The sequence below is a fragment of the Mytilus californianus genome, unplaced genomic scaffold, assembly GCF_021869535.1.
Source record: "Mytilus californianus isolate M0D057914Y unplaced genomic scaffold, xbMytCali1.0.p SCAF_3, whole genome shotgun sequence".
Taxonomy (NCBI): Eukaryota; Metazoa; Mollusca; class Bivalvia; order Mytilida; family Mytilidae; genus Mytilus; species Mytilus californianus.
Genome location: NW_026262679.1, coordinates 49,458,632 through 49,478,903, shown reverse-complemented (window position 1 = coordinate 49,478,903; position 20,272 = coordinate 49,458,632). Strand labels below are relative to the sequence as shown.

The 20,272-nt window shown below is 30.0% G+C and overlaps 1 protein-coding gene across 2 annotated transcripts; it reads left to right on the top strand.

Annotated features, from left to right (window-relative positions):
- The first annotated feature begins 2,927 nt into the window (after positions 1 to 2,927).
- LOC127734780 (sentrin-specific protease 1-like) lies at positions 2,928 to 13,819 on the top strand. 2 transcript variants are annotated; one of them, XM_052244782.1, is made up of 16 exons: positions 2,928 to 3,016; positions 3,615 to 3,800; positions 4,207 to 4,251; positions 4,805 to 4,929; positions 5,909 to 6,047; positions 6,292 to 6,409; positions 6,827 to 7,006; positions 7,843 to 7,909; positions 8,327 to 8,356; positions 9,021 to 9,119; positions 9,407 to 9,505; positions 10,137 to 10,241; positions 10,567 to 10,668; positions 11,287 to 11,344; positions 12,477 to 12,545; positions 12,970 to 13,819. In XM_052244782.1, exons 5-16 carry the CDS (start codon positions 5,952 to 5,954, stop codon positions 13,039 to 13,041), a joined length of 1,095 nt encoding a protein of 364 aa, XP_052100742.1. In that variant the 5' UTR covers positions 2,928 to 3,016; positions 3,615 to 3,800; positions 4,207 to 4,251; positions 4,805 to 4,929; positions 5,909 to 5,951; the 3' UTR covers positions 13,042 to 13,819. The 2 variants fall into 2 exon arrangements, with proteins under 2 accessions (XP_052100742.1, XP_052100743.1); XM_052244783.1 differs by lacking the exons at positions 2,928 to 3,016; positions 3,615 to 3,800; positions 4,207 to 4,251 and having other exon boundaries at positions 4,695 to 4,929.
- Positions 13,820 to 20,272: the final 6,453 nt, after the last annotated feature.

Sequence of the window (20,272 nt, the reverse complement as noted above, 5' to 3'; positions counted from 1 at the left end):
GTAGTTGTTGTTACCTTTTTATTCTGGAGGAAAATATTTTGCTATGAGTTGTATAGAATCATTGGTTTCAGACATATTAAAATCTACGAGATCAAGAATTTTTTTTTATTTTTCAATCTGAAGTTAGTACAAACGCCGTAGTTGATACAGTGTATTTGATTATAAAAGTCAAACCTCGCCAGGAATCTTCACAGACAAGCCTTATAAAACCAACTGACAAACTTCAATTCATTGTATTATCAAAATGAAATGTATTATAACTTGTATGGAAGGTTGTCACATTGACAGTCATACCACATCTTCTTATATCCATGTGTAGGATACTATAGATAAGGCCTTCAACCATCAACAAACACTACCGGTTAACCGGTTAATCGGTCGAACGATAAGCCGAGTAACCGGTTAGGCAAAATTGTACGATCAGGTAAGTCAATGTAAGTGAAAAACAGGTACAAGTGAGTTGTTTTCAAATCTCAATTCAAATATAAAAAGTAAAGGTAGAAAGTCTGCATTGAGAAAAAACTGTTATCTCAATATCATTTAGGTAAATTATAAAAAGCAAGGGTCTGGGGACAGAGATGTAGTTAATGATTATGTGGAAATCAGATGAATCATAGCATAACAATATATAGGAACAAACACAATTAAAACAGCTGGATAGCATTTAACTGTGAAATATTTTCTGTCTTATTACTAAATCATGATTAAAGTCATCTTTTTATATGCATTAATATAAAAAATAAGATTCAAGAAAAAATCTTTGTCAAATAGATTCACGAATATAATATTAATATCTTTAAAATATAAATTGCTCATAATTACCTCCCTTTGATTGATAAATTGTGCAAATTTGTTCTACCTATGGAAAAATGGACCTGTGAAATACCATGTCTTGAAAAAAATTACTGTGACAAATTATCCCCAGGATAATATATCACAAGAAAGAAATCACCCGTTACAACTGCACATCTACACATGGTGGTTCCAATTCTGCTGAACTAGCATGAAGATAAATCCAAGAAAAAAAGTGTTGTTAAACCTTAATATTTAGTTTTTATAAATAACTGTCTAAAATGGTTATTTTTAAAATCTCAAGAGGAGATTTTATATGAATTTATATGGTTAGATATACTTATCGTGAAATTACATTTAGATTATATTATCATGACTTCAGTGAGTACATCTTATGGATGTAATTTTTATTCACCTATTAAAGTTAATTGCGATGAGAACATGTTGTGAAAGCAACCATATTCCATATAATAAATGTAATTTCATGGTAAGTATATTTAATCAAATTCATATAAAATTGCTCAATTATAACAAAACACCATTACACCTTTTATCCTATTTCTTCCAGGGAGTACAAGCAGGATTCACCCCAATAAATGTACCAGAGACATATGACATTTTAAAGGTATTTGACATTTAGATAGTGTAAGGTAAATAGCAAAAATAATTGGTTTATAATAGTCTAAATTTCAGATGCACCAACAGACACCATGACATAATCTTCATAGCTGTGACAGAGTAAAGGTTGATGAATAGTTTTAGGATACATTACCATTTGTCATATGACACTGTATAATTGTATATCTAAAACTTCTTCCCTCTAGAATGTAAAAACAAATCAGCAAGATAGCATCAACAAACCAGTGTAAAGTGTCTAAATCGCTCTATGATACTTTTAACAGTCTTTTTGAGTTTTTCTTATTGTTATTTACAGAAATGAATAGGTAAGAAGATATTCGTAGTATATGCTTTCCTCTCTGCTTGCATGACAAAATATAAACATCTGCACAACACTGTTAGAACTTTAAATTGATATTTTCTCTTTGTATATTGGACATGCGTACATAATTGTAGAATAGTTTTAATCTCTCATCACTCCTTGTCTAGGCTATGATTCCAGTACCTCAGTCACTACATTATTTTTTATGACCATTTTACATGAGGACATTCAAGGGTATTTTTATTCTTTATATTGAAATTGCATACATTATTACTTAATTAACTTCATGAAAATTTAAAACCTAATATTAACATTGGACATTTATGACACAAGATAATTGAGAAACTATAATAAAATATGATTTAGACAAAAAAAATAAAAACAGTTCTTTTGCTTTAAGTAATAATGAAATTATTTGTGATTAATTTTTAATTAATGATTCGTTATAAGCAGTTTGTGTGATCAAAATTGGTCAAAATAAAATCAAATACATTGTACATCACTGATGAATTATTGACTTGCAAGTCAATAATTTAACCTCATTGAATCCATATTCATGTCGACTTTAAATTAACCTCCTAATTACCATGTGAGGTTATCCTAGGTAATTGGTGGTTTCCTTTTCACCTCTATATTTTTTAATCTGTATTTTGTGTACTGCTGTCTGATTTTCACTTTTGTTAATGGCTTTGTCAATTTCTCTGCTAATTTTGAATGTAACTGTGATCTGCCACCATTCTATCTGTCTAATCACATTTTTTTCTTTCACTTAGCTTTATTTTCACTTTGCTTTGCTACAACACAAATGTCAAACGCATAATGTATTGTCCAAATATTTTATGGTATGTGTCTTCAATTGTCTGTATTATTCTAAAATTTCTTCATTTTTTATTATATGTTTTCCAAAAAAACATTATTAATATCAGATTGAAAAGAAGAAGCATATAAGTATATTAAACAAAACCAAACAGAAAAAGGATCACTTACAGTCAGAAAAAACATTACAGATACATCTATTTAAAAAAAAATGAAAATTAATTTTACACAAAATGATCAATATGACCAAGAATATGGAGTACCATAACATCAGAGATATATTAAATAGAAGAGAATATATCTCAATTAAGATGTATAATGAATCTAAAAAGTTTCTGCAGATTGAGAATCACTCCAATTTTATTTTATCAATGCCAATATGATTAGATTAAAACAGGAGTTGAAGAAGAAAAAGATAATAAAAAAGAGCAGTTCCTAGCGAAGGATGAAGAAAATGCCCAAGATAAAGTAAGAAATTATTTTTGAAATTCATAGCTTTCAATTAAAAATTGAGATTAATAATAATTATTTACCCCAGGCAGAAGGTACAATGTTTTAGACCCGTCTGTCTATCTGTCTCTCCATCTGACAGTCTGTCAGTGCTGTTCTTGTCATCGAAACTCCTCTGAAACCACACAACAGAATTCCATGACACTTGGTAGTTAATGAGGACATACTATGTAAATGTGCATATCCACAAGATGATTTTTATCAGTTCACTTTTGTAGAGTTGTTAGTCATTGAACTTAGGAATCTGGTGAGATTTGGTTAGTCTAGTTACACTGCGTTGGCGTGGTGTACACATCTACTTTTTTATGTGTATTTCATTGTACTATAATTATACAGTACTGAAAATAAACTGTTTAAATTTATAGTACTTAAAATGTACAAATGATTATTTGTTCCTTCAAGCAAACAACCTGTAGATTTCTTTTGGGGAAAAAAAGCAGTTCATTTCAGGTATCATCAGTCGACAGTTCCAGCTTTCAAATATTTTATACTATTTATTCTGTATATATTCTTTTTCAAAGAAATCTAAAGGATACTATTTTTATGAAATCTGTAGGTTGAAAATGAAGAAATAGAGGCAGAAACTGTAGAGGCAGAAACTGTAGAGGCAGAGACTGTAGAGGCAGAAACTGTAGAGGCAGAAACTGTAGAGGCAGAAACTCTAGAGGCAGAAACTGTAGAGGCAGAGACTGTAGAGGCAGAAACTGTAGAGGCAGAGAGTGCATCAAAAGTACAGCGTAATGTAAGAATCTGTTCAGGAAAAAAATAATAAGTTTGATTATATATCAATAACAGATTCAACTATCTATTTGCATTAATTTTAGGTATAGAAGGTTAGTTTTGAAACATTACACAACCGTAAGAATTGAACATCAGACTTAGTTTCAAATTCCTTGATAATACAGTTGGTGATGAAAAAAAAACTGACTTAAGCACATTCTAATTGATTTCATTACTGACTTTGGATATGGACAATCAGCCATGATTATTCAATACAAATATACAGAAATAAAACTGCAGATGAAAATGATATTTGTCATTGGAAAAATTGAAAAAAGATAATATGAAAAAAAAACTAGCTTAAATAATTGTTTTTATTTACATTATAAACCATTATTATTGAGACATATCTTTTTTATGTTTTGTAGACAGCAGAAAAACAGATCTCTCCATTGGCTAAAGCAATTGACAAGGTTAAATATATTAAAGCACTGTGGCCAGCATGTAGACAAATATGTCCGACAAACATAACAACTTGTATGTGCGGTCTTTAAAACATAAAGCATGTTTATGATGTCTGTTTCAGTCCTTGTCCTAATAAGAGTGCATTTTTTTTTACTTATTATGGTATAATTCATTCCTATTGATTTTTTTAAAAAGGGCACCAGCAGTTATCTAATAAAGGAATTATTTGAAAAGGTTTAAGGAGTATATAAAGTTTTTTGTTATCTTAAAATAAAACATCTCAGGAGTATGATTTTTTTTTCAAAATTAAACCCTTTCTCCTCTAGAAGAAAAATGATATGACATAAAATATATTTGTAAAATGTGTTAAGCAGTTGTTTATATGATGAATGCATTGTCATACAAACAACTGCTTAATACATTTTATGAATATATTTTGTGTCATATCATTTTTCTTCTAGTGGGGAAAGGTTGTTTGTATGACACTGCATTCATCATATAACATCAACATTATAATATCTTAATGAAATATTAAAATAAACTTTAAATTTGTTTCTATAGAGAAATGCTACAGATATCATTGGACACATCATTTCCCAAAACTTCAACACAGATTTGAGCTATTTGGAAAGCTGCAGCCTGTTGAGCGGTGAAATACAGTTCAAGCCTAGAAAAAGACCATTGAGGTATTGCCCTTTTTATATTTTACCTCAATATTTACCTCAATTTCTGAACCAGAATAATTTAAAAGGTTCATGATGACCAAAAAAAAGCATATATTTTTCCTGTTTTTTTTTTTTAACAAAGCCTGTTACGAAGTTTACACCATAATATTATATTATCATTTTTTTGGTTATACTTAGCACATCCATATTGATGCATTTCATAAAATATGCTTGTGTCATAAAAACAATTGACGGCAAATACCCTTTAAAGAGAAAACCAACATCTGATTTGATAAATAGATGACAAACATCATGTTTTATATTTTTCCAAAAGAATTGCAACAATACATTTTTAAAATCATATGAAACCTCAAATTAAAAAAAAATTATGCATATGTTTTTTTATAACAAAATGGATAGTTTTCATTATTAAACTTATGTACATATACTTTTTTCTGAAGAAAATTATTTAATTTGTACACACAACAGGCATGGGTCTGTCACTGAAATAAACTATTATCTGATTGTACATGTTAAACACGTGCTCAATATCCATGCCTTTTTGGTTGATTGTTTACTATAAGGTGACAATCAGTAAACTTTGGAATCAAAACACGGCATTTAATGAGCTGCCATATTTGTTAAATCATAACAGACAGAGAGAAAAAAAATGACGATTATACGATATAGTTGTGAAAAAAATGATAAAATCTTCCACAGAAGACTAAGTTTATGATATATACATTCATTGGTTCAAGAATTGGATAAACATTATTTTTCACCAATCACTTGTTTCATAGGACTTTAATTTGATAAAGTACACACTTCTATATCTGAATGTGTTCAAATATGCAACAGTTAGGTTAGCAAATTTTATCTGTCTGTAAAAAATACTTGTTATTTCTGAAATATATTTTCAAAGGAGAATTTGCATTTTATATACCTGTTTCATGCACTTGTCTTACTACTGCTAATATTTTCTTATCTTCTAAAATGCAAGGACATATAATGGACCGGATATTTTGGTGCCAGGAGAAGGCGGAATGAGTGTTTTCTACCTCCTAAATATATTTCCGGATTTTGCTAAAATTGCTGTTTACATTTTTGCAAAATCCCACTTGGACCATTATGTACAGCAGGTTTGTCTTAATTTTAGAGTTCTTTATTTTTGTGAGATAAATTCCTCATCATTTCAGTTGAAGTAATCAGTAAGGATTTTAAAACTAAATAACATTGGTATTAACCTGTAAAGTTGGGCTCTTTTTTTAAGTTTATCATCATTTGCATATGAACAATTGGGGGAAAATCAATGGCAACTTATTGAAAATGCTCAAAGAACTTTTTAACTCCATGAAAGTAATTGTGAATTGTGGCTTGTTGTAGTATCATAAAGTTGACATGGATAACATCAAAAAGGCCCTAAACAACAGAAGCCAAAGCAGGACGGTCAGAGACCTGTTAATTGAGGAGGCCAAAAACCTATTAACAGATGAAAAAATGGGTATCTTACTTTACAAAAATATGATTTGGTTTTTTTCTTCAAAAATATTAATGTCAAAGGAAAAGTATAGTATGTATCTGATCCACAACATAGCACATTTGTATTTTTTAAAAATAAAGTGAGACTATTTATGATTTCTACATTTTTATATGTTCTGCATACAAATGTTGAGCGGTTAACACAAATTTTGCAAAGATGGAGTTGAAGTCTCTGGGGTCATAGAATAAAGTACTGACATATATTTATTATAAGGGTTAGGGGAAAGGACAACAAAAGGCTGCAGTCTATATATGTAATAAAATGTTTGTCAGTTAGACAATTGATTGTCATTACTAAATAGGAATTATTTGTGCTCCTTGCAGTTGTCTCTAACATTTACATAAGTCATAAATATAAGAAATTATTGTTTCCTTATAGGTCCTGCAGCATTAATGTTTACTGCAGGATACTTAATGAAAGAGCTGGTGATATACCATGAAGAGGGGGTCAATGACTACTTGTGTGCCTGTCCTTGTGCTCAAGGGGTAGAAGTGCAGCACATCTACCATGATAAAGGGGACAACTTCTACCCCTTATCCCATAAGGATCTATGGAGAGGTATGTAATTTCTGTCTTTTTCCGATATTATTAAACAGGTATAGACAAAATGCATTTTTTTAATAAACCTTACATTCTTCATTCTGTGTTTTTGCCATTTTCATCTTTTCATCAATTGCAGGAGAATTAAACAAAATTGAACATGAAGAGATCAGTTATAAATGCTGTATATATATTTTGGCTGTTGTTTAATCCTGATAATGGAAGTATTATTTTTACTAACTGGAGTGGTACCTGAAAGTCTTCATCTGAAGGAGAATACATTTATTGTAGGTTTGTTCAATTCCAATGGGAGACAACTCTTGTACTATTTTACTTATTAACATTTTCCTTACGTTAATTAATATTATGGTGATGGAAATATGACTTTTAACTAACCACTAACAGGTACATAAAAAGTCTTCATCTGAAAGAGAATACATTTATTGTAGGTTGGTTCAATTCCAATGGGAGACAACTCTTGTATTATTTTACTTATTAACATTTTCCTTTATCTTATTTAATCCTATGGTGATGGAAATATAACTTTTAACTAACCACTAACAGGTACATAAAAGTCTTCATCTGAAGGAGAATACATTTATTGTAGGTTGGTTCAATTCCAATGGGAGACAACTCGTACTATTTTACTTATTAACATTAATGGCATTTCTTTTAATCTTTATTTATTAGAGTTTAAATTGTTCTTGTAGAAGGTTGATTCCTATGCTTTCATTAGAAGACAAGTATTCCTCCATATTAACATTGCTGTACACTTTTCTTTTTATTTGTCTACATAATACACGAAATGATTATCTGTCAGATTGATAAACAACCTGTTTATGTATATTCTACAGCTGATGGCCCAAGTACCCGTTCCAAAATCAGAGACAATTACCAGACATTGGAAGAGGATAATAAAGGGTACTACTATGCATTTTTTTTATTTATTGAATATGTATAAAGCTGTAAATCACTTACTTCAAATAAAATATAACCAACCATCCTGTCAGTTGAAATCAATCAATCATGTTTAAAAGACTATGAATGGCTCCCATGGTAAATTTATTGCATCTTTAGGAAGGTAAATATATATATATGCCCATCTGATGCCAGGAGCCTGGAATTAATTCAGTGATTGCCTTTTGTACTGTTTATTATATTTGTTCATCATTTTTAGATGTCTCTTCTTATATGCCTAATTAAGGTCATTTGTTTTATTGTTTGTATTTGGGGTCTGTTATAGCGGACTTCAATTTTTGCATACTAGAATACTTCATTTAATATCATCCAATCAAAAATGCAAATTTAAAACTGTTACACTCATTTTCTATATGTCAGATGCTTACCAGGAATGGAATCAGATTCAGTGTGAGAATTCAAAAAATATATATATGATGTGTACCATGTATACCACGAAAATCCATTGGTGTATCAATAAAATACCTGCATTTCATAATATATCAAGTAGTTTAATTGCTATTGAATGTATTTTCCATCACCTATTAATATATGGATAAATACCGATGAGCAGGTTGTCTGCATATTGATATTGTAAAATATTAGCTGACAGTCACAATAAGAAGCTTTTTTGTTGAGTGAGCTTAGTGAACGAGATCAGAAAGCCTTCATTTTGTGACTAGAAGCTGATATTTTACAATCTCAATATACAGATAACCTGATAATTGATTTATCAGGCTATATTTGCGTCTTTTTGAAGTGTTTTTTTTTTTTTTTTTTTTTTTTTTGACTTGATAAGTTAGGGTCAAACTAATAAACGTCAGTTCAAAAATTGTAACGTCACTGATATGTCATGGTCAAAGTAATTAAGGCTGGGTGTTTGACGTCACAAAGCTGTGATATGCAATTTCATTATAAGCTGAGCTAAAAGTGAATACAAATGTATAAGATATTGTAATATTACCTAATTCTCAAATGAAAGAAAATTTTCAATCTTGTGCATATAGAAGTCATAAACACTTAATCCATATAGTTATTATAACAACAATGTCATTATTATATTTTATTGGAACAGAGTTTTTCAGCGATATGGCCATGAAATCTGGCAGGGAGACATAAATAGACTGTCAAAAGGTCATTGGTTGGATGACAGCATTGTTTATGTTGCAATAAGGTGATTACTATACAAGACTTATACTGCTTATATGCAGCATTCATCATTAGGAAAGGATTTTGTTATCAGCATTATTCAATAGTATATGTTACTTGAATAAATAAAAAAAAAAAGGAATATAGCGATAAATTGTTTGTTAGAAAAATTTTGACAAGGAAGATTACTTTAACACTTAAAGTTGTTTTTGATAATTAAATATTATATACCCTTGTAAAAATAAAAATACAGCCTTTTTTCAAAATATACAATTGATATGATTTAACATATATTGATTATGTATTCTAAAGACATCATCAAGAGACATATGCAACAGAAGATAGTATTCACACATTTGATCCAGTCTTCAGCAGGAAGCTCTTGGCAAAAGAAAATTGTCCTGATGATGGGTAATACTTAAATTTATCACAAGCAATGCAATTAAATTTATTAAACTTCACGTTAAAATGCCATATCATGATTGGCTAATAACAGGGTAATTATTTACTCTATCATATGGCTGAAAGGGTGACAATTTTTTTTAATGTCATCCTCTCGTCCAGATCAATTAAACTGAATCAAAAATTCAAGGACAATGAATTGAATACTCAAGTAACTGAAGACAATTCTTGAGTTCTACATTGATGCTCAGATTTTATCATTTGACTGTCAAAATAAAATAATAAGACATTTTGCTTCATTTAGAACTGTTGATTTTTGCTAATACCAATGACATTGTTATGTACATGTTACCTTGTCTTCAAACCATTATAAAAATCAGGAGATTGCCTCTTAAAGTATACTATTTCACTGAAACAAAAGTGATCTTACGGCATGGCGCTATGTAATCTGTAAAAGTTTTATAAAAAAATAAAAAATCTTAAATTTTCTTAGAAGTAAAATTTTCCCCATGTAAATAGAAAAATTTCTGAATTTGTGGTATAATTACAAGCTGGGGCATCTAGTTGTATCCCATGGACACATTCTTCTTTTATTTCTAAATATTGTTGTCATGTGGATAATTAAATAAATCTATTTCAGTTCTAGGTTGATCCTCCACTCATGCAATATAGATCTTGTGAATGCCTATAGCCGGAGAATTGCATTTGAAGAGAAACGGTTGATATTGGTCCCAATATGTGACAAGTTAGTTTAGTGATGTATCATCTTGATATCATAACTCAATATTCAAAAGTATTATCTTATTTAATTTATTATTCATTTAAATTTTTGAATGGATTTTGTAAAAGAAAATATCACTGAATAGACCAGGTTTATCATTTTGAATGACAAGTGCACATTTCTTAATAACAAGACTCCTCCATTGATGCTTGAATAAAAATAGTAAAAAGGTCAAAGGAAAATTTTTAGCATTTGATTAATTCAAATTTAGGCAAACAGATAATTTTAAAGTATTCATCTAGTTAAGTTAGATATACCTAAAGTTAATATTATATGATTGATGTTTTAGTACACACTGGATTCTGGCTTCCTTTTGCCCCAAGACTTTCACTGTAACCATGATGTGCTCAATGGGAGGTTGCTATCGGAAGACAGCACAATCACTTGGAAGGTAAAAATAAATGAACAAATTTCATTAAGGAAATAGTTTTATACCGATTTTTGAATCTCATAAATCAATTTGAATAGAAACAAATCAGTCATTCATCTTAGGAATTTGAAACACAGAGAGATAGAATAAACATCTTGTCATAAATGTACCTGCCGCTATACATAAACAACACAATCATAACTATTGCACATTTGATAATTTTACGTATCAATCTAAAATATTTATTTACAAATGCAATAAAAAAGCATTTTAAATATCAATCTTCAAAGTATTATTTGGTTTGCTTATGATTAGATAATAGAATGATAACCTGGCAAGAGTAAATCCTTTCACAAAAATTCATCTTGAAAAGAGATGAATTTTCAAATAATAAATTTTGAGTTAAATGAAAAATTACGGAGAAGAACTTTTTAAAATCAAACAGTTGGAATACATATTAGTTTAAGCATGAGTTCATCAAAATCAGAGCCAAATTATTAAGTTATAATTTGCCAGAGTTATGATTTGTACCAGTCTGTGATTCTGTTCAAATTCTTTATAAACAATGATCAACAATTAACAATATCCAAATCTATGTTAATCAAGATCAAGTTTTTATTATACTTTTCTGTTTTGCAGATACTTTGCTGCAATGTATGCAAAATCATTTGAGGAAGTTAAAATCAGTCATGCAAAGGTAAAGTGTTTTGTTTGGTCTATTTTATATGTATTTACTGCAATTAACTAATTAACTAGTAGTATATATAAAGCAAAATTCTTGTGACAAATTATACCCAGGATAAAACATCACAGAGGAAGAAATAAATAGTTACATATACGCTTATTGGCTAACTTGTTATAAGGGTAATAGCAAATTTGTTGTCCTGAGTTATCCACTTTTGATTGAAGCAAAACATGAGAGCAATAGTAGGTGTTTAAGGATGTACTTAGGTGAGTTTAGGTGAAAATTAATAAATCAAGAAATTAAAATTGATACTATAAACTGGGAGAGCATCCGTTAAGGACAAAAATAAGCTAAAAATATTGATAGGTCATGGACCTCCTTTTCGAGATATTTGAGATTTAAAATAAATTGGCTTTAAAAGGCTGACTCAGACTTTTACCTTATATTTGCATTGGTATGATTTGGGTCTCAAAACAAAACAAAGAAATCAAGAATCTTCTAAAATTTTGGTAAATCACCTTTCATGAGCTATTAAGTCTTATATGAAAAAATAAATGGGTGTTATGGGGCAAAATATTTTACATTGTATTGTATGGAAAAACACCAAGGAGTCCGAACATTTGTCACGAATTCCAAAACCTCACCTAAGTACATCCTTAAGGGACAACAACTTGCTATTATCTAAATGAATAGTCATTTACTCTAACTTTTCTTAAACAAACGATATAAAAATAAAGAGTTGTGGAATGATTGCCAATGAGACAACTATCTACCAAAAATCAAACAAAGTGGATGTAAGAGCTTTCAAAGATACACAACTATAAAATCTGAAACAAATATTCACACTCTTGTACATGCAAGCAGAGACCTGTAAACCATAAACATTCTGTACAATTCTAGAGCTATTTCATTGTATTACATTAATAACTGAAAAAGTTAAAAGGAAGTGTTGCTTTAAGCAGAATTTCAATTATGGTTATTGATTTCTGTTTAGATATTCTGAAACAATTTGAATGTCATTTTTTTTCAGATCATGTTACACTAACATGGGTTTAAATTTTGCTAATCACAAAATTTGAATTTCCTTGGCAAAATGGCCATTTCTGTTCATAATTCTTTACATAATAGAGGTTTGTTTTTATAGGTTCAAAAGCAGCAAAATGGTAATGATTGTGGCGTATTTGTAGTTGGATATGCTGAATGTTTACTCAAGGTACTGTTTTTCATATATATATATATAACATTATCCATACTGCTCACATACCTTAGTTTTCAAGTGCATCATGAAAGCACTAGTTATAATTACTACAATTTTTACTTTTCAACAAATAAAAATGCAAGTAGCATATGGCTTGGCCATTTACACCAAGACGTCAATAAATTTTATTGAATATCCCGCATTTATCATGCAGTACACACACCAAACACATGCAATATAAATGAAATGAAATGAAATAATACTACACATGCTCACACTGACAACTTGATAGGATCACTTTACAAAGTAAAAAGGTCAAATGAAATAAATACTCATTAAGTAAAACAGTAGAAAATAGATGTCTTTCAGGAAAAGATAGACACATAAATAATTGTATAATGTTTCTTAATTTCTATTTGATAGCATATATTATTTTCAGAATGGGAATCTTGAAGATTGGAAGGTCAAAGGCAGATCACAACTTCTGAAAATAATTAAAAAAATGTATTAAACTTTTGTGAACTATCAATGTAAAGATAAAAGTTGATGTCGTGATGTACAGTTTTAGTAAGTTTGGTATAATATCTAGATCGTTATTATCTATGTGGTACATTTTGGTTTGCTATTTATTGCGAACCCAATGATACTTTTCCACAGATTCACCTGCAAGTTACCTGTCGATTTAAACTTTTGTAAGTTCTATTGTCCCATCTAACAAATACAATAGCTATTGTTCTCTGTTTAGTTTATTCAATTGAACCTTTAAATTTCTTCCAAGAGAAATCTATCACTCACTGATTAATTTACCGGAACAAAAATTGAACTGTCAATGATGAAAATACATGTACAAATAAGGAACCACAAAACTGCATATGATGTTGTATTTATTCAATATCAATTACTCATTTTCAATTTGTTTAATTTAAACACTGATTTAAAAATTAAAAGTTGATTTCTGATCAAATTTCAATATTTTACCTATCAAAATTTGCTTTTTTAGTGTGTTCACAAATATAAACTTGAAAATGATAATGTTTAAATGAAGGTCTTCGTAAATATATTATTTATAACTGAACAACAAAAATAAAACATGCATGCCAATTCTTTGAAACTGTAGTAAAAAAGAATTCAGAAATAAACTTTTTATAACTGAATCAGTTTTTATATTGAACTGATTGAAAATATATTATTGATATTGAATAAATACTGTATCACATGCAGTTTATATGAGTTTATTCATGTATTTCAATATACAAAGAAGATATTTTTTGGTCAGGCAAATGATTCAATGAGTGATAGATTTCTCTTGGAAGAAATTTAAATGTCCCAAGTGAATAAACTACACAGAGAACAATAGCTATTGAATTGATTCATTGGGACAGGTAAACTTGCAAAAGTTTAAATACCTTGGTCAAGAGCAGACGACTCTGTGGTAAACTTTAATTTGGTTCACAATAAAACTTGGAATTCTAGGATATTGTGAGCTTAGTTAAAATATGTACAAGAACTTTGTCCCATATAAGTACAGTATATTATTTATTATACCTAAAATATATAAAAAATATTTCATATGTGTAGTTTTTCAATGGATTTTTGCAATATACTGAACACTTTTGTCATGTATTATGCTTATTTAAATTTCCTTCCTGTTTGCTTAAAAGTTCAATTCACTTGGTTTCAGTCTGGTTACATGTAAAAAAAAAACTGACATTATTTTCATGGTAGTCTTTAAACTAGCTTATTCAGTTAACTGATGAAACAAAAGTACATTTATTTTACTAGGATACTCTATATTCTTATCAGAATATTATCATATCTAAACATACATCAATTAAGATATATAATTATTCTTTTCCTCAAAGATTTTTATTTCTTAATATATAAAATTGGTACTATGTGCACTACTGATAGTATAAATGAAAAGATTGTATGAGTGATCAATTTTGTCAACTATTTAGGTTAGCATAGCATTGGTAATGGGTAATCAGAAAGGTATGACTAATGGATGTGTATTTTTAAAATCCTTAATTATCATTATCTTAATGGATCATCATTAAGTGCCAATTTTACAGTACTTATTACATATGTTATATATGAAGTATGCAATTTTCAATTGTAGCATAAAATGGTATTTTTAGTCTTTTCATGGACTTTAATTTTTACATTTACTGTAACATATTTTAGGTATTCACTTATGTTCTTCAATATTTTAGACAGCATCATAATTCCTTTTTTTTAAGTCTTGCTTCTATGGCATGCTGGTTTTTTTTTAGGCATGCTGGTTGTTTAGTGAAAAAACGTTTATTTGATTTGTATAATTTGTGTGTTCATTTGATAAATGTTTATTTGTATTTTGTAATTGTCATAAATTAGTTACTGCTGCCTATACACACTATCAGATTTTTTTTACTGCCATTCCATAATTTGTATAATTTGGTTTCAGTCTAATAAGTTTAGTAAAGGAAATTTAACGTTACTACATATTCCGCATTCATTATATTTTACCTTCAGATTAGAGTATTGCCATCAGTATTCACTACTTTGTGCCTTCCTTTCACCAGATAAACATTATTTAACTTGTTTATATAAGAACTTTCCTGTCATTCAAATTTACTTTAGGAGACATAGCTGTCTACTTTCACAATCTATATGTTTATAGCTTTGAAGTGTATAAGCTATACAGCTTAAACTATTAAATATATATGTATCATTTGTATCTTATTTGATGTATTTGTATACTTATATATATGTTTTGTAATTGTCATATTTTTTCTATTAAAAATTTAATGCTTTTTTGTCTGCTTCACACCATTTAACAATTAAGATTTACTCATTTTGACGGTTGAACAAATGTTGATCCGGTATAAAATGGTGGTTTATCAGCCTTACCTATGTTGATAGTTTTATTTAGATTGATCCAAAACAAATTGGGTACCTATCAGCCTGTACTTGTTAATGGTTATTATGAAGGCTGATCCTATATAAAATGGGATTTATCAGCCTGTGCTTTGTTAATGGTTGTTATGAAGGCTGATCTTGTATAAAATAGGATTTATCAGCATGTGCTTGTTAATGGTTATTATGAAGGCTGATCCTGTATAAAATTGGATTTATCAGCCTGTGCTTGTTAATGGTTGTATGGAGGCTGATCTTGTATAAAATGGGATTTATCAGCCTGTGATTGTTAATGGTTATTATGAAGGCTGATCTTGTATAAAATGGGATTTATCAGCCTGTGCTTTGTTAATGGTTGTTATGAAGGCTGATCCTGTATAAAATTGGATTTATCAGCCTGTGCTTTGTTAATGGTTGTTATGAAGGCTGATCTTGTATAAAATGGGATTTATCAGCCTGTACTTGTTAATGGTTATTATGAAGGCTGATCTTGTATAAAATGGGATTTATCAGCCTGTGCTTTGTTAATGGGTGTTATGAAGGCTGATCTTGTATAAAATGGGATTTATCAGCCTGTACTTGTTAATGGTTATTATGAAGGCTGATCTTGTATAAAATGGGATTTATCAGCCTGTGCTTTGTTAATGGGTGTTATGAAGGCTGATCTTGTATAAAATGGGATTTATCAGCCTGTACTTGTTAATGGTTATTATGAAGGCTGATCTTGTAGAAAATGGGATTTATCAGCCTGTGCTTTGTTAATGGTTATCATGAAGGCTGATCTTGTATAAAATGGGATTTATCAGCCTGTGCTTGTTCATGGTTATTATGAAGGCTGATCTTGTATAAAATTGGATTTATCAGCCTGTGCTTTGTTAACGGTTTTTGTATGGAGGCTGATCCTGTATAAAATGGGTTTTATCAGCCTTTCATATATTGATTGTTGTATGAAAGCTGATCCTGTGTAAAATGGGAATAAAAAGAAATGCATGCAGAATGTTTTACAACCACGAATTCAAATACCCACGAAAATGGATATTTTGGAATATCAGGAAGATATTTTTGTAAATATTTTAGTTCAATATACTTGCCTTTACTTGTATCAGGCAAGTATATTTAACTTATTCACATAGAAAGCTAGTTTTCTGCAATCCACGAAAATTGGTACCCAATTAATGAATCCACAGTACCACAAGTTAGTCTTGTATTATTTTTAATTTTAGTTTCTTGTGTACACTTTGGAGTTTATTATGGCGTTCATTATCACGGAACTAGTATATATATTTGTGTATGGGCAAGCTGAAAGACGCCTCCGGTTGCGGGAATTTCTCGCTGCATTGAAGACCTGTTGGTGACCTTCTGCTGTTGTCTGTTCTTCTATGGTCGGGTTGTTGTCTCTTTGACACATTCCCCATTTCCATTCTCAATTTTATCTCGGAAACAATCAGTAAATACATGTAATTACTGAATTGATTAGTAATTATAGGTATTTACTGAATTGTTTAGCAATTACGTGTAATTCCTAATTTCACCTATTTACTGTATCATATATAAATTTACTAAATTTTATCATCGGTACAAGGACATCATTCGTAAATAAAAATCAGCATGCACACATCTTATACGTTCAGGTATTTCACATTAAATATTTTATGGTAATATTCTTAATTCCTCTTTTCAAAGTTAAAATTCATATGTCTCTTCCAAGTACCAGACAGTTAATTTAGAAAAACATAAATTTTGAAATTGTTCTAATCATTTTCATTTACCTTACTTGTAAACCTCTAAAAGCCAGAATAGGTAAAAGGCGAAACCATTTTGAATGTAGTATTCGATAGTTGCCACCTATTCTGGGTATAATAAATGTTAACAGTTTAATCCTTCAATTGCAACAGTCATTGCACGTGTACTGCCTTGAGTATAAGTCTGGATTCAAATTCAGACCGGAAATATTCTAGAAAGGACAATTCATGAAAATGGTATTTTTTGGTGCTCTCTCAGAACCAGTTCATATTCATACAATCTATAGCCTTTGGATAGGTACTACAAAAAAAATATCAACTTTTATTTGTTCACGTTACTCGATGGTTGCATAGCAACCTATTCATAAATTCAAACTTGCTGTGTCTGCTTTCTGTCAAAGAAACTTTTCTCTGTTTTTTTTATGGTGTATTATGTTAAATAACATTACATCTTTAATCTGTATAAGGTTTTCTCTTTCCTTTAACATCGTAAATTATTGTATTGTGCTTAGCAACCATACTTTTGCAGGCGTTTCATGCATGTTTTTTGCACAAATAACCGTTACATTTAGTGTTTGACAACACCATAGCATTGATACATACCAGCTAGTTTGTTATATGCATCATTTTCAGACTGGTACTTTGCTTAGAAACTACCTAACAACATGGATTTTGCATAGCAACCAAACTATTTTATGTATTTAAAGTATGCATTTGCACATACATTGTGTACAACCTAAATTGCATGACACAAATGAATAATCCGAACATACTAAATAGATTTTCCGATGCATCATTTATACATTGATATTTTACATAAAAACTTATAAGCAGCATATATTTTCCATAGCAACCATGCTATTGCAGGCATTTAACACATGTTTTTGCACAAGTAACTGTAACATTTAGTGTCTGACAACAACATTTTATTAATACATACCAGCTATTTTGGTCCATGCATCATTTTCAGACTGGTACTTTGCTTAGAAACTACCTAGCAACATTGATTTGGCATAGCAACCATACTATTTATATGTATTTGCACATACAAAATAAATTACATGACGTAAAAAAACCTATTTATATGTACATGCTAGTTTTTGAGATGCATCAGTTTTATTTCGTAAGTTTCCATGAAATTTAGTAAGCAACATATATTTCGGTCCTACTAAAAAGCGCCCGGAAAAAGAAAAAGCGCCCTGGGAAAATAAAAAGCGCCCGGGGAAGAAAAAAAAGCTCCGGGAGAATAAAATAATAATATTATATAACAATAAATGTTTTCCTGAATAAAAAAAAAAATCATTGCTTGTTTTGTCCTTAAAATTATATAAATGGGGATATGTACGATGCTACATCTAAAGTGTGTAGATAGTGTTGTTGCACTTTTACATTTTAGATTTCAAAATTGTATATAGGTAAGTAAGTAAGTGCTACTGGCATTTGCCGTCCAGATTCAAACTAGATTTAAGTGATAAGATCTAATAATTGAGCAGATACACCTGCTTGCAGAAAAAAAACAGTAAATGAAATACCGAAATTAACTAAAGGCTCTAAAGAGCCTGTGTCGTTCACCTTGGTCTATGTGCATATTAAACAAAGGACACAGATGGATTCATGACAAAATTGTGTTTTGGTGATGGTGATGTGTTTGTAGATCTTACTTTACTGAACATTCTTTCTCCTTACTATTATCTCTATCTATAATAAACTTGGCCCAGTAGTTACAGTGGAAAATATTTTGTAAAAATTTACAAAAATTTACAAAATTTATGAAAATTGTAAAAAATTGACTATAAAGGGCAATAACTCCTTAAGGGGTCAACTGACCATTTTGGTCAAGCTGACTTATTTGTAGAATGTACTTTGCTGAACATTATTGCTGTTTACAGTTTATCTCTATCTATAATAACATTCAAGATAATAACCAAAAACGGCAAAATTTCCTTAAAATTACCAATTCAGGGGAAGCAACCCAACAACGGGTTGTCCGATTCATCTGAAAATTTCAGGGCAGATAGATCTTGACCTGATAAACAATTATGCTCCATGTCAGATTTGCTCTAAATGCTTTGGTTTCAGAGATATAAGCCAAAATCTAAATTTTACCCCTATGTTCTATTTTTAGCCATGGCGGCCATCTTGGTTGGTTGGCTGGGTCACCGGACACATTTTTTAAACTAGATACTCCAATGATGATTGTGGCCAAGTTTGGTTAAATTTGGCCAAGTAGTTTCAGAGGAGAAGATTTTTGTAAAAGTTAACAGACGATGGACGGAGGACGCCAAGTGATGAGAAAAGCTCACTTGGCCCTTTGGGCCAGGTGAGCTAAAAAAGAATGTGACCAGTATTTTGTGTTTCATAAATTAAGTGTTAAAATCAAAAAAGCTTTTGTCAAACATTACTTCATTATCATCTGGAAATAAGAAAGTTAAATGTTTAAGGTAACTAAGGGGCATAACTCTTGAACGGTTATTCTCAAAACCATCAAAATGGACCTTGAACAGTTTTTCGATGATCAATGATATTATGTACAATTTCAAAGGATTGGGTCAAGTGGTACTATAATTATCATCCAGAAATCAAAAGAACTAACATTTTCAAAGGCAAGCTGCAAATCTTGAACAGTAATTGTGAAAAAAATCAAAATCTAACTTGACCTGTACTTTTATGGTCCATGACATTCTCAAATTAAAGAACCTTAGTGAGCATGCTCACATACCCTACGTCCCCACATTGTCATTGGAGAAATAAAATAAGTGTAAGAAAAAAAATTGAATCATGATTTCCTGTCGATATGCACATCTACATAGAATGTCCTTATTATCTACAAAGTTTCATGAAATTCTGTGGTGTGGTTTCAGAGGAGTTGCGATGACAAACTGTTGCAGTAGTACATTGAAGCAAATAAGTTCAAAGGGGCGTAACTCCTAGAAAAAATATTGAATCGTAATTTCCTGTCGATATGCACATCTACATAGTATGTCCTTATTATCTACAAAGTTTCATGAAATTCTGTTGTGTGGTTTCAGAGGAGTTGCGATGACAAAGGTTGCAGTAGTATATTGGGCAAATAAGTTCAAAGGGGCGTAACTCCTGGGAAAAAAA

Excerpts from the sequence above, each read along its gene's own strand:
- LOC127734780 (XM_052244782.1), top strand. The coding sequence starts at position 5,952 with ATGAGTGTTTTCTACCTCCTAAATATATTTCCGGATTTTGCTAAAATT. Across the intron at positions 6,410-6,826 it reads ATTAACAGATGAAAAAATGG|GTCCTGCAGCATTAATGTTT; the intron begins GTATCTTACTTT and ends GTTTCCTTATAG. Across the intron at positions 8,357-9,020 it reads GGAATGGAATCAGATTCAGT|AGTTTTTCAGCGATATGGCC; the intron begins GTGAGAATTCAA and ends TTATTGGAACAG.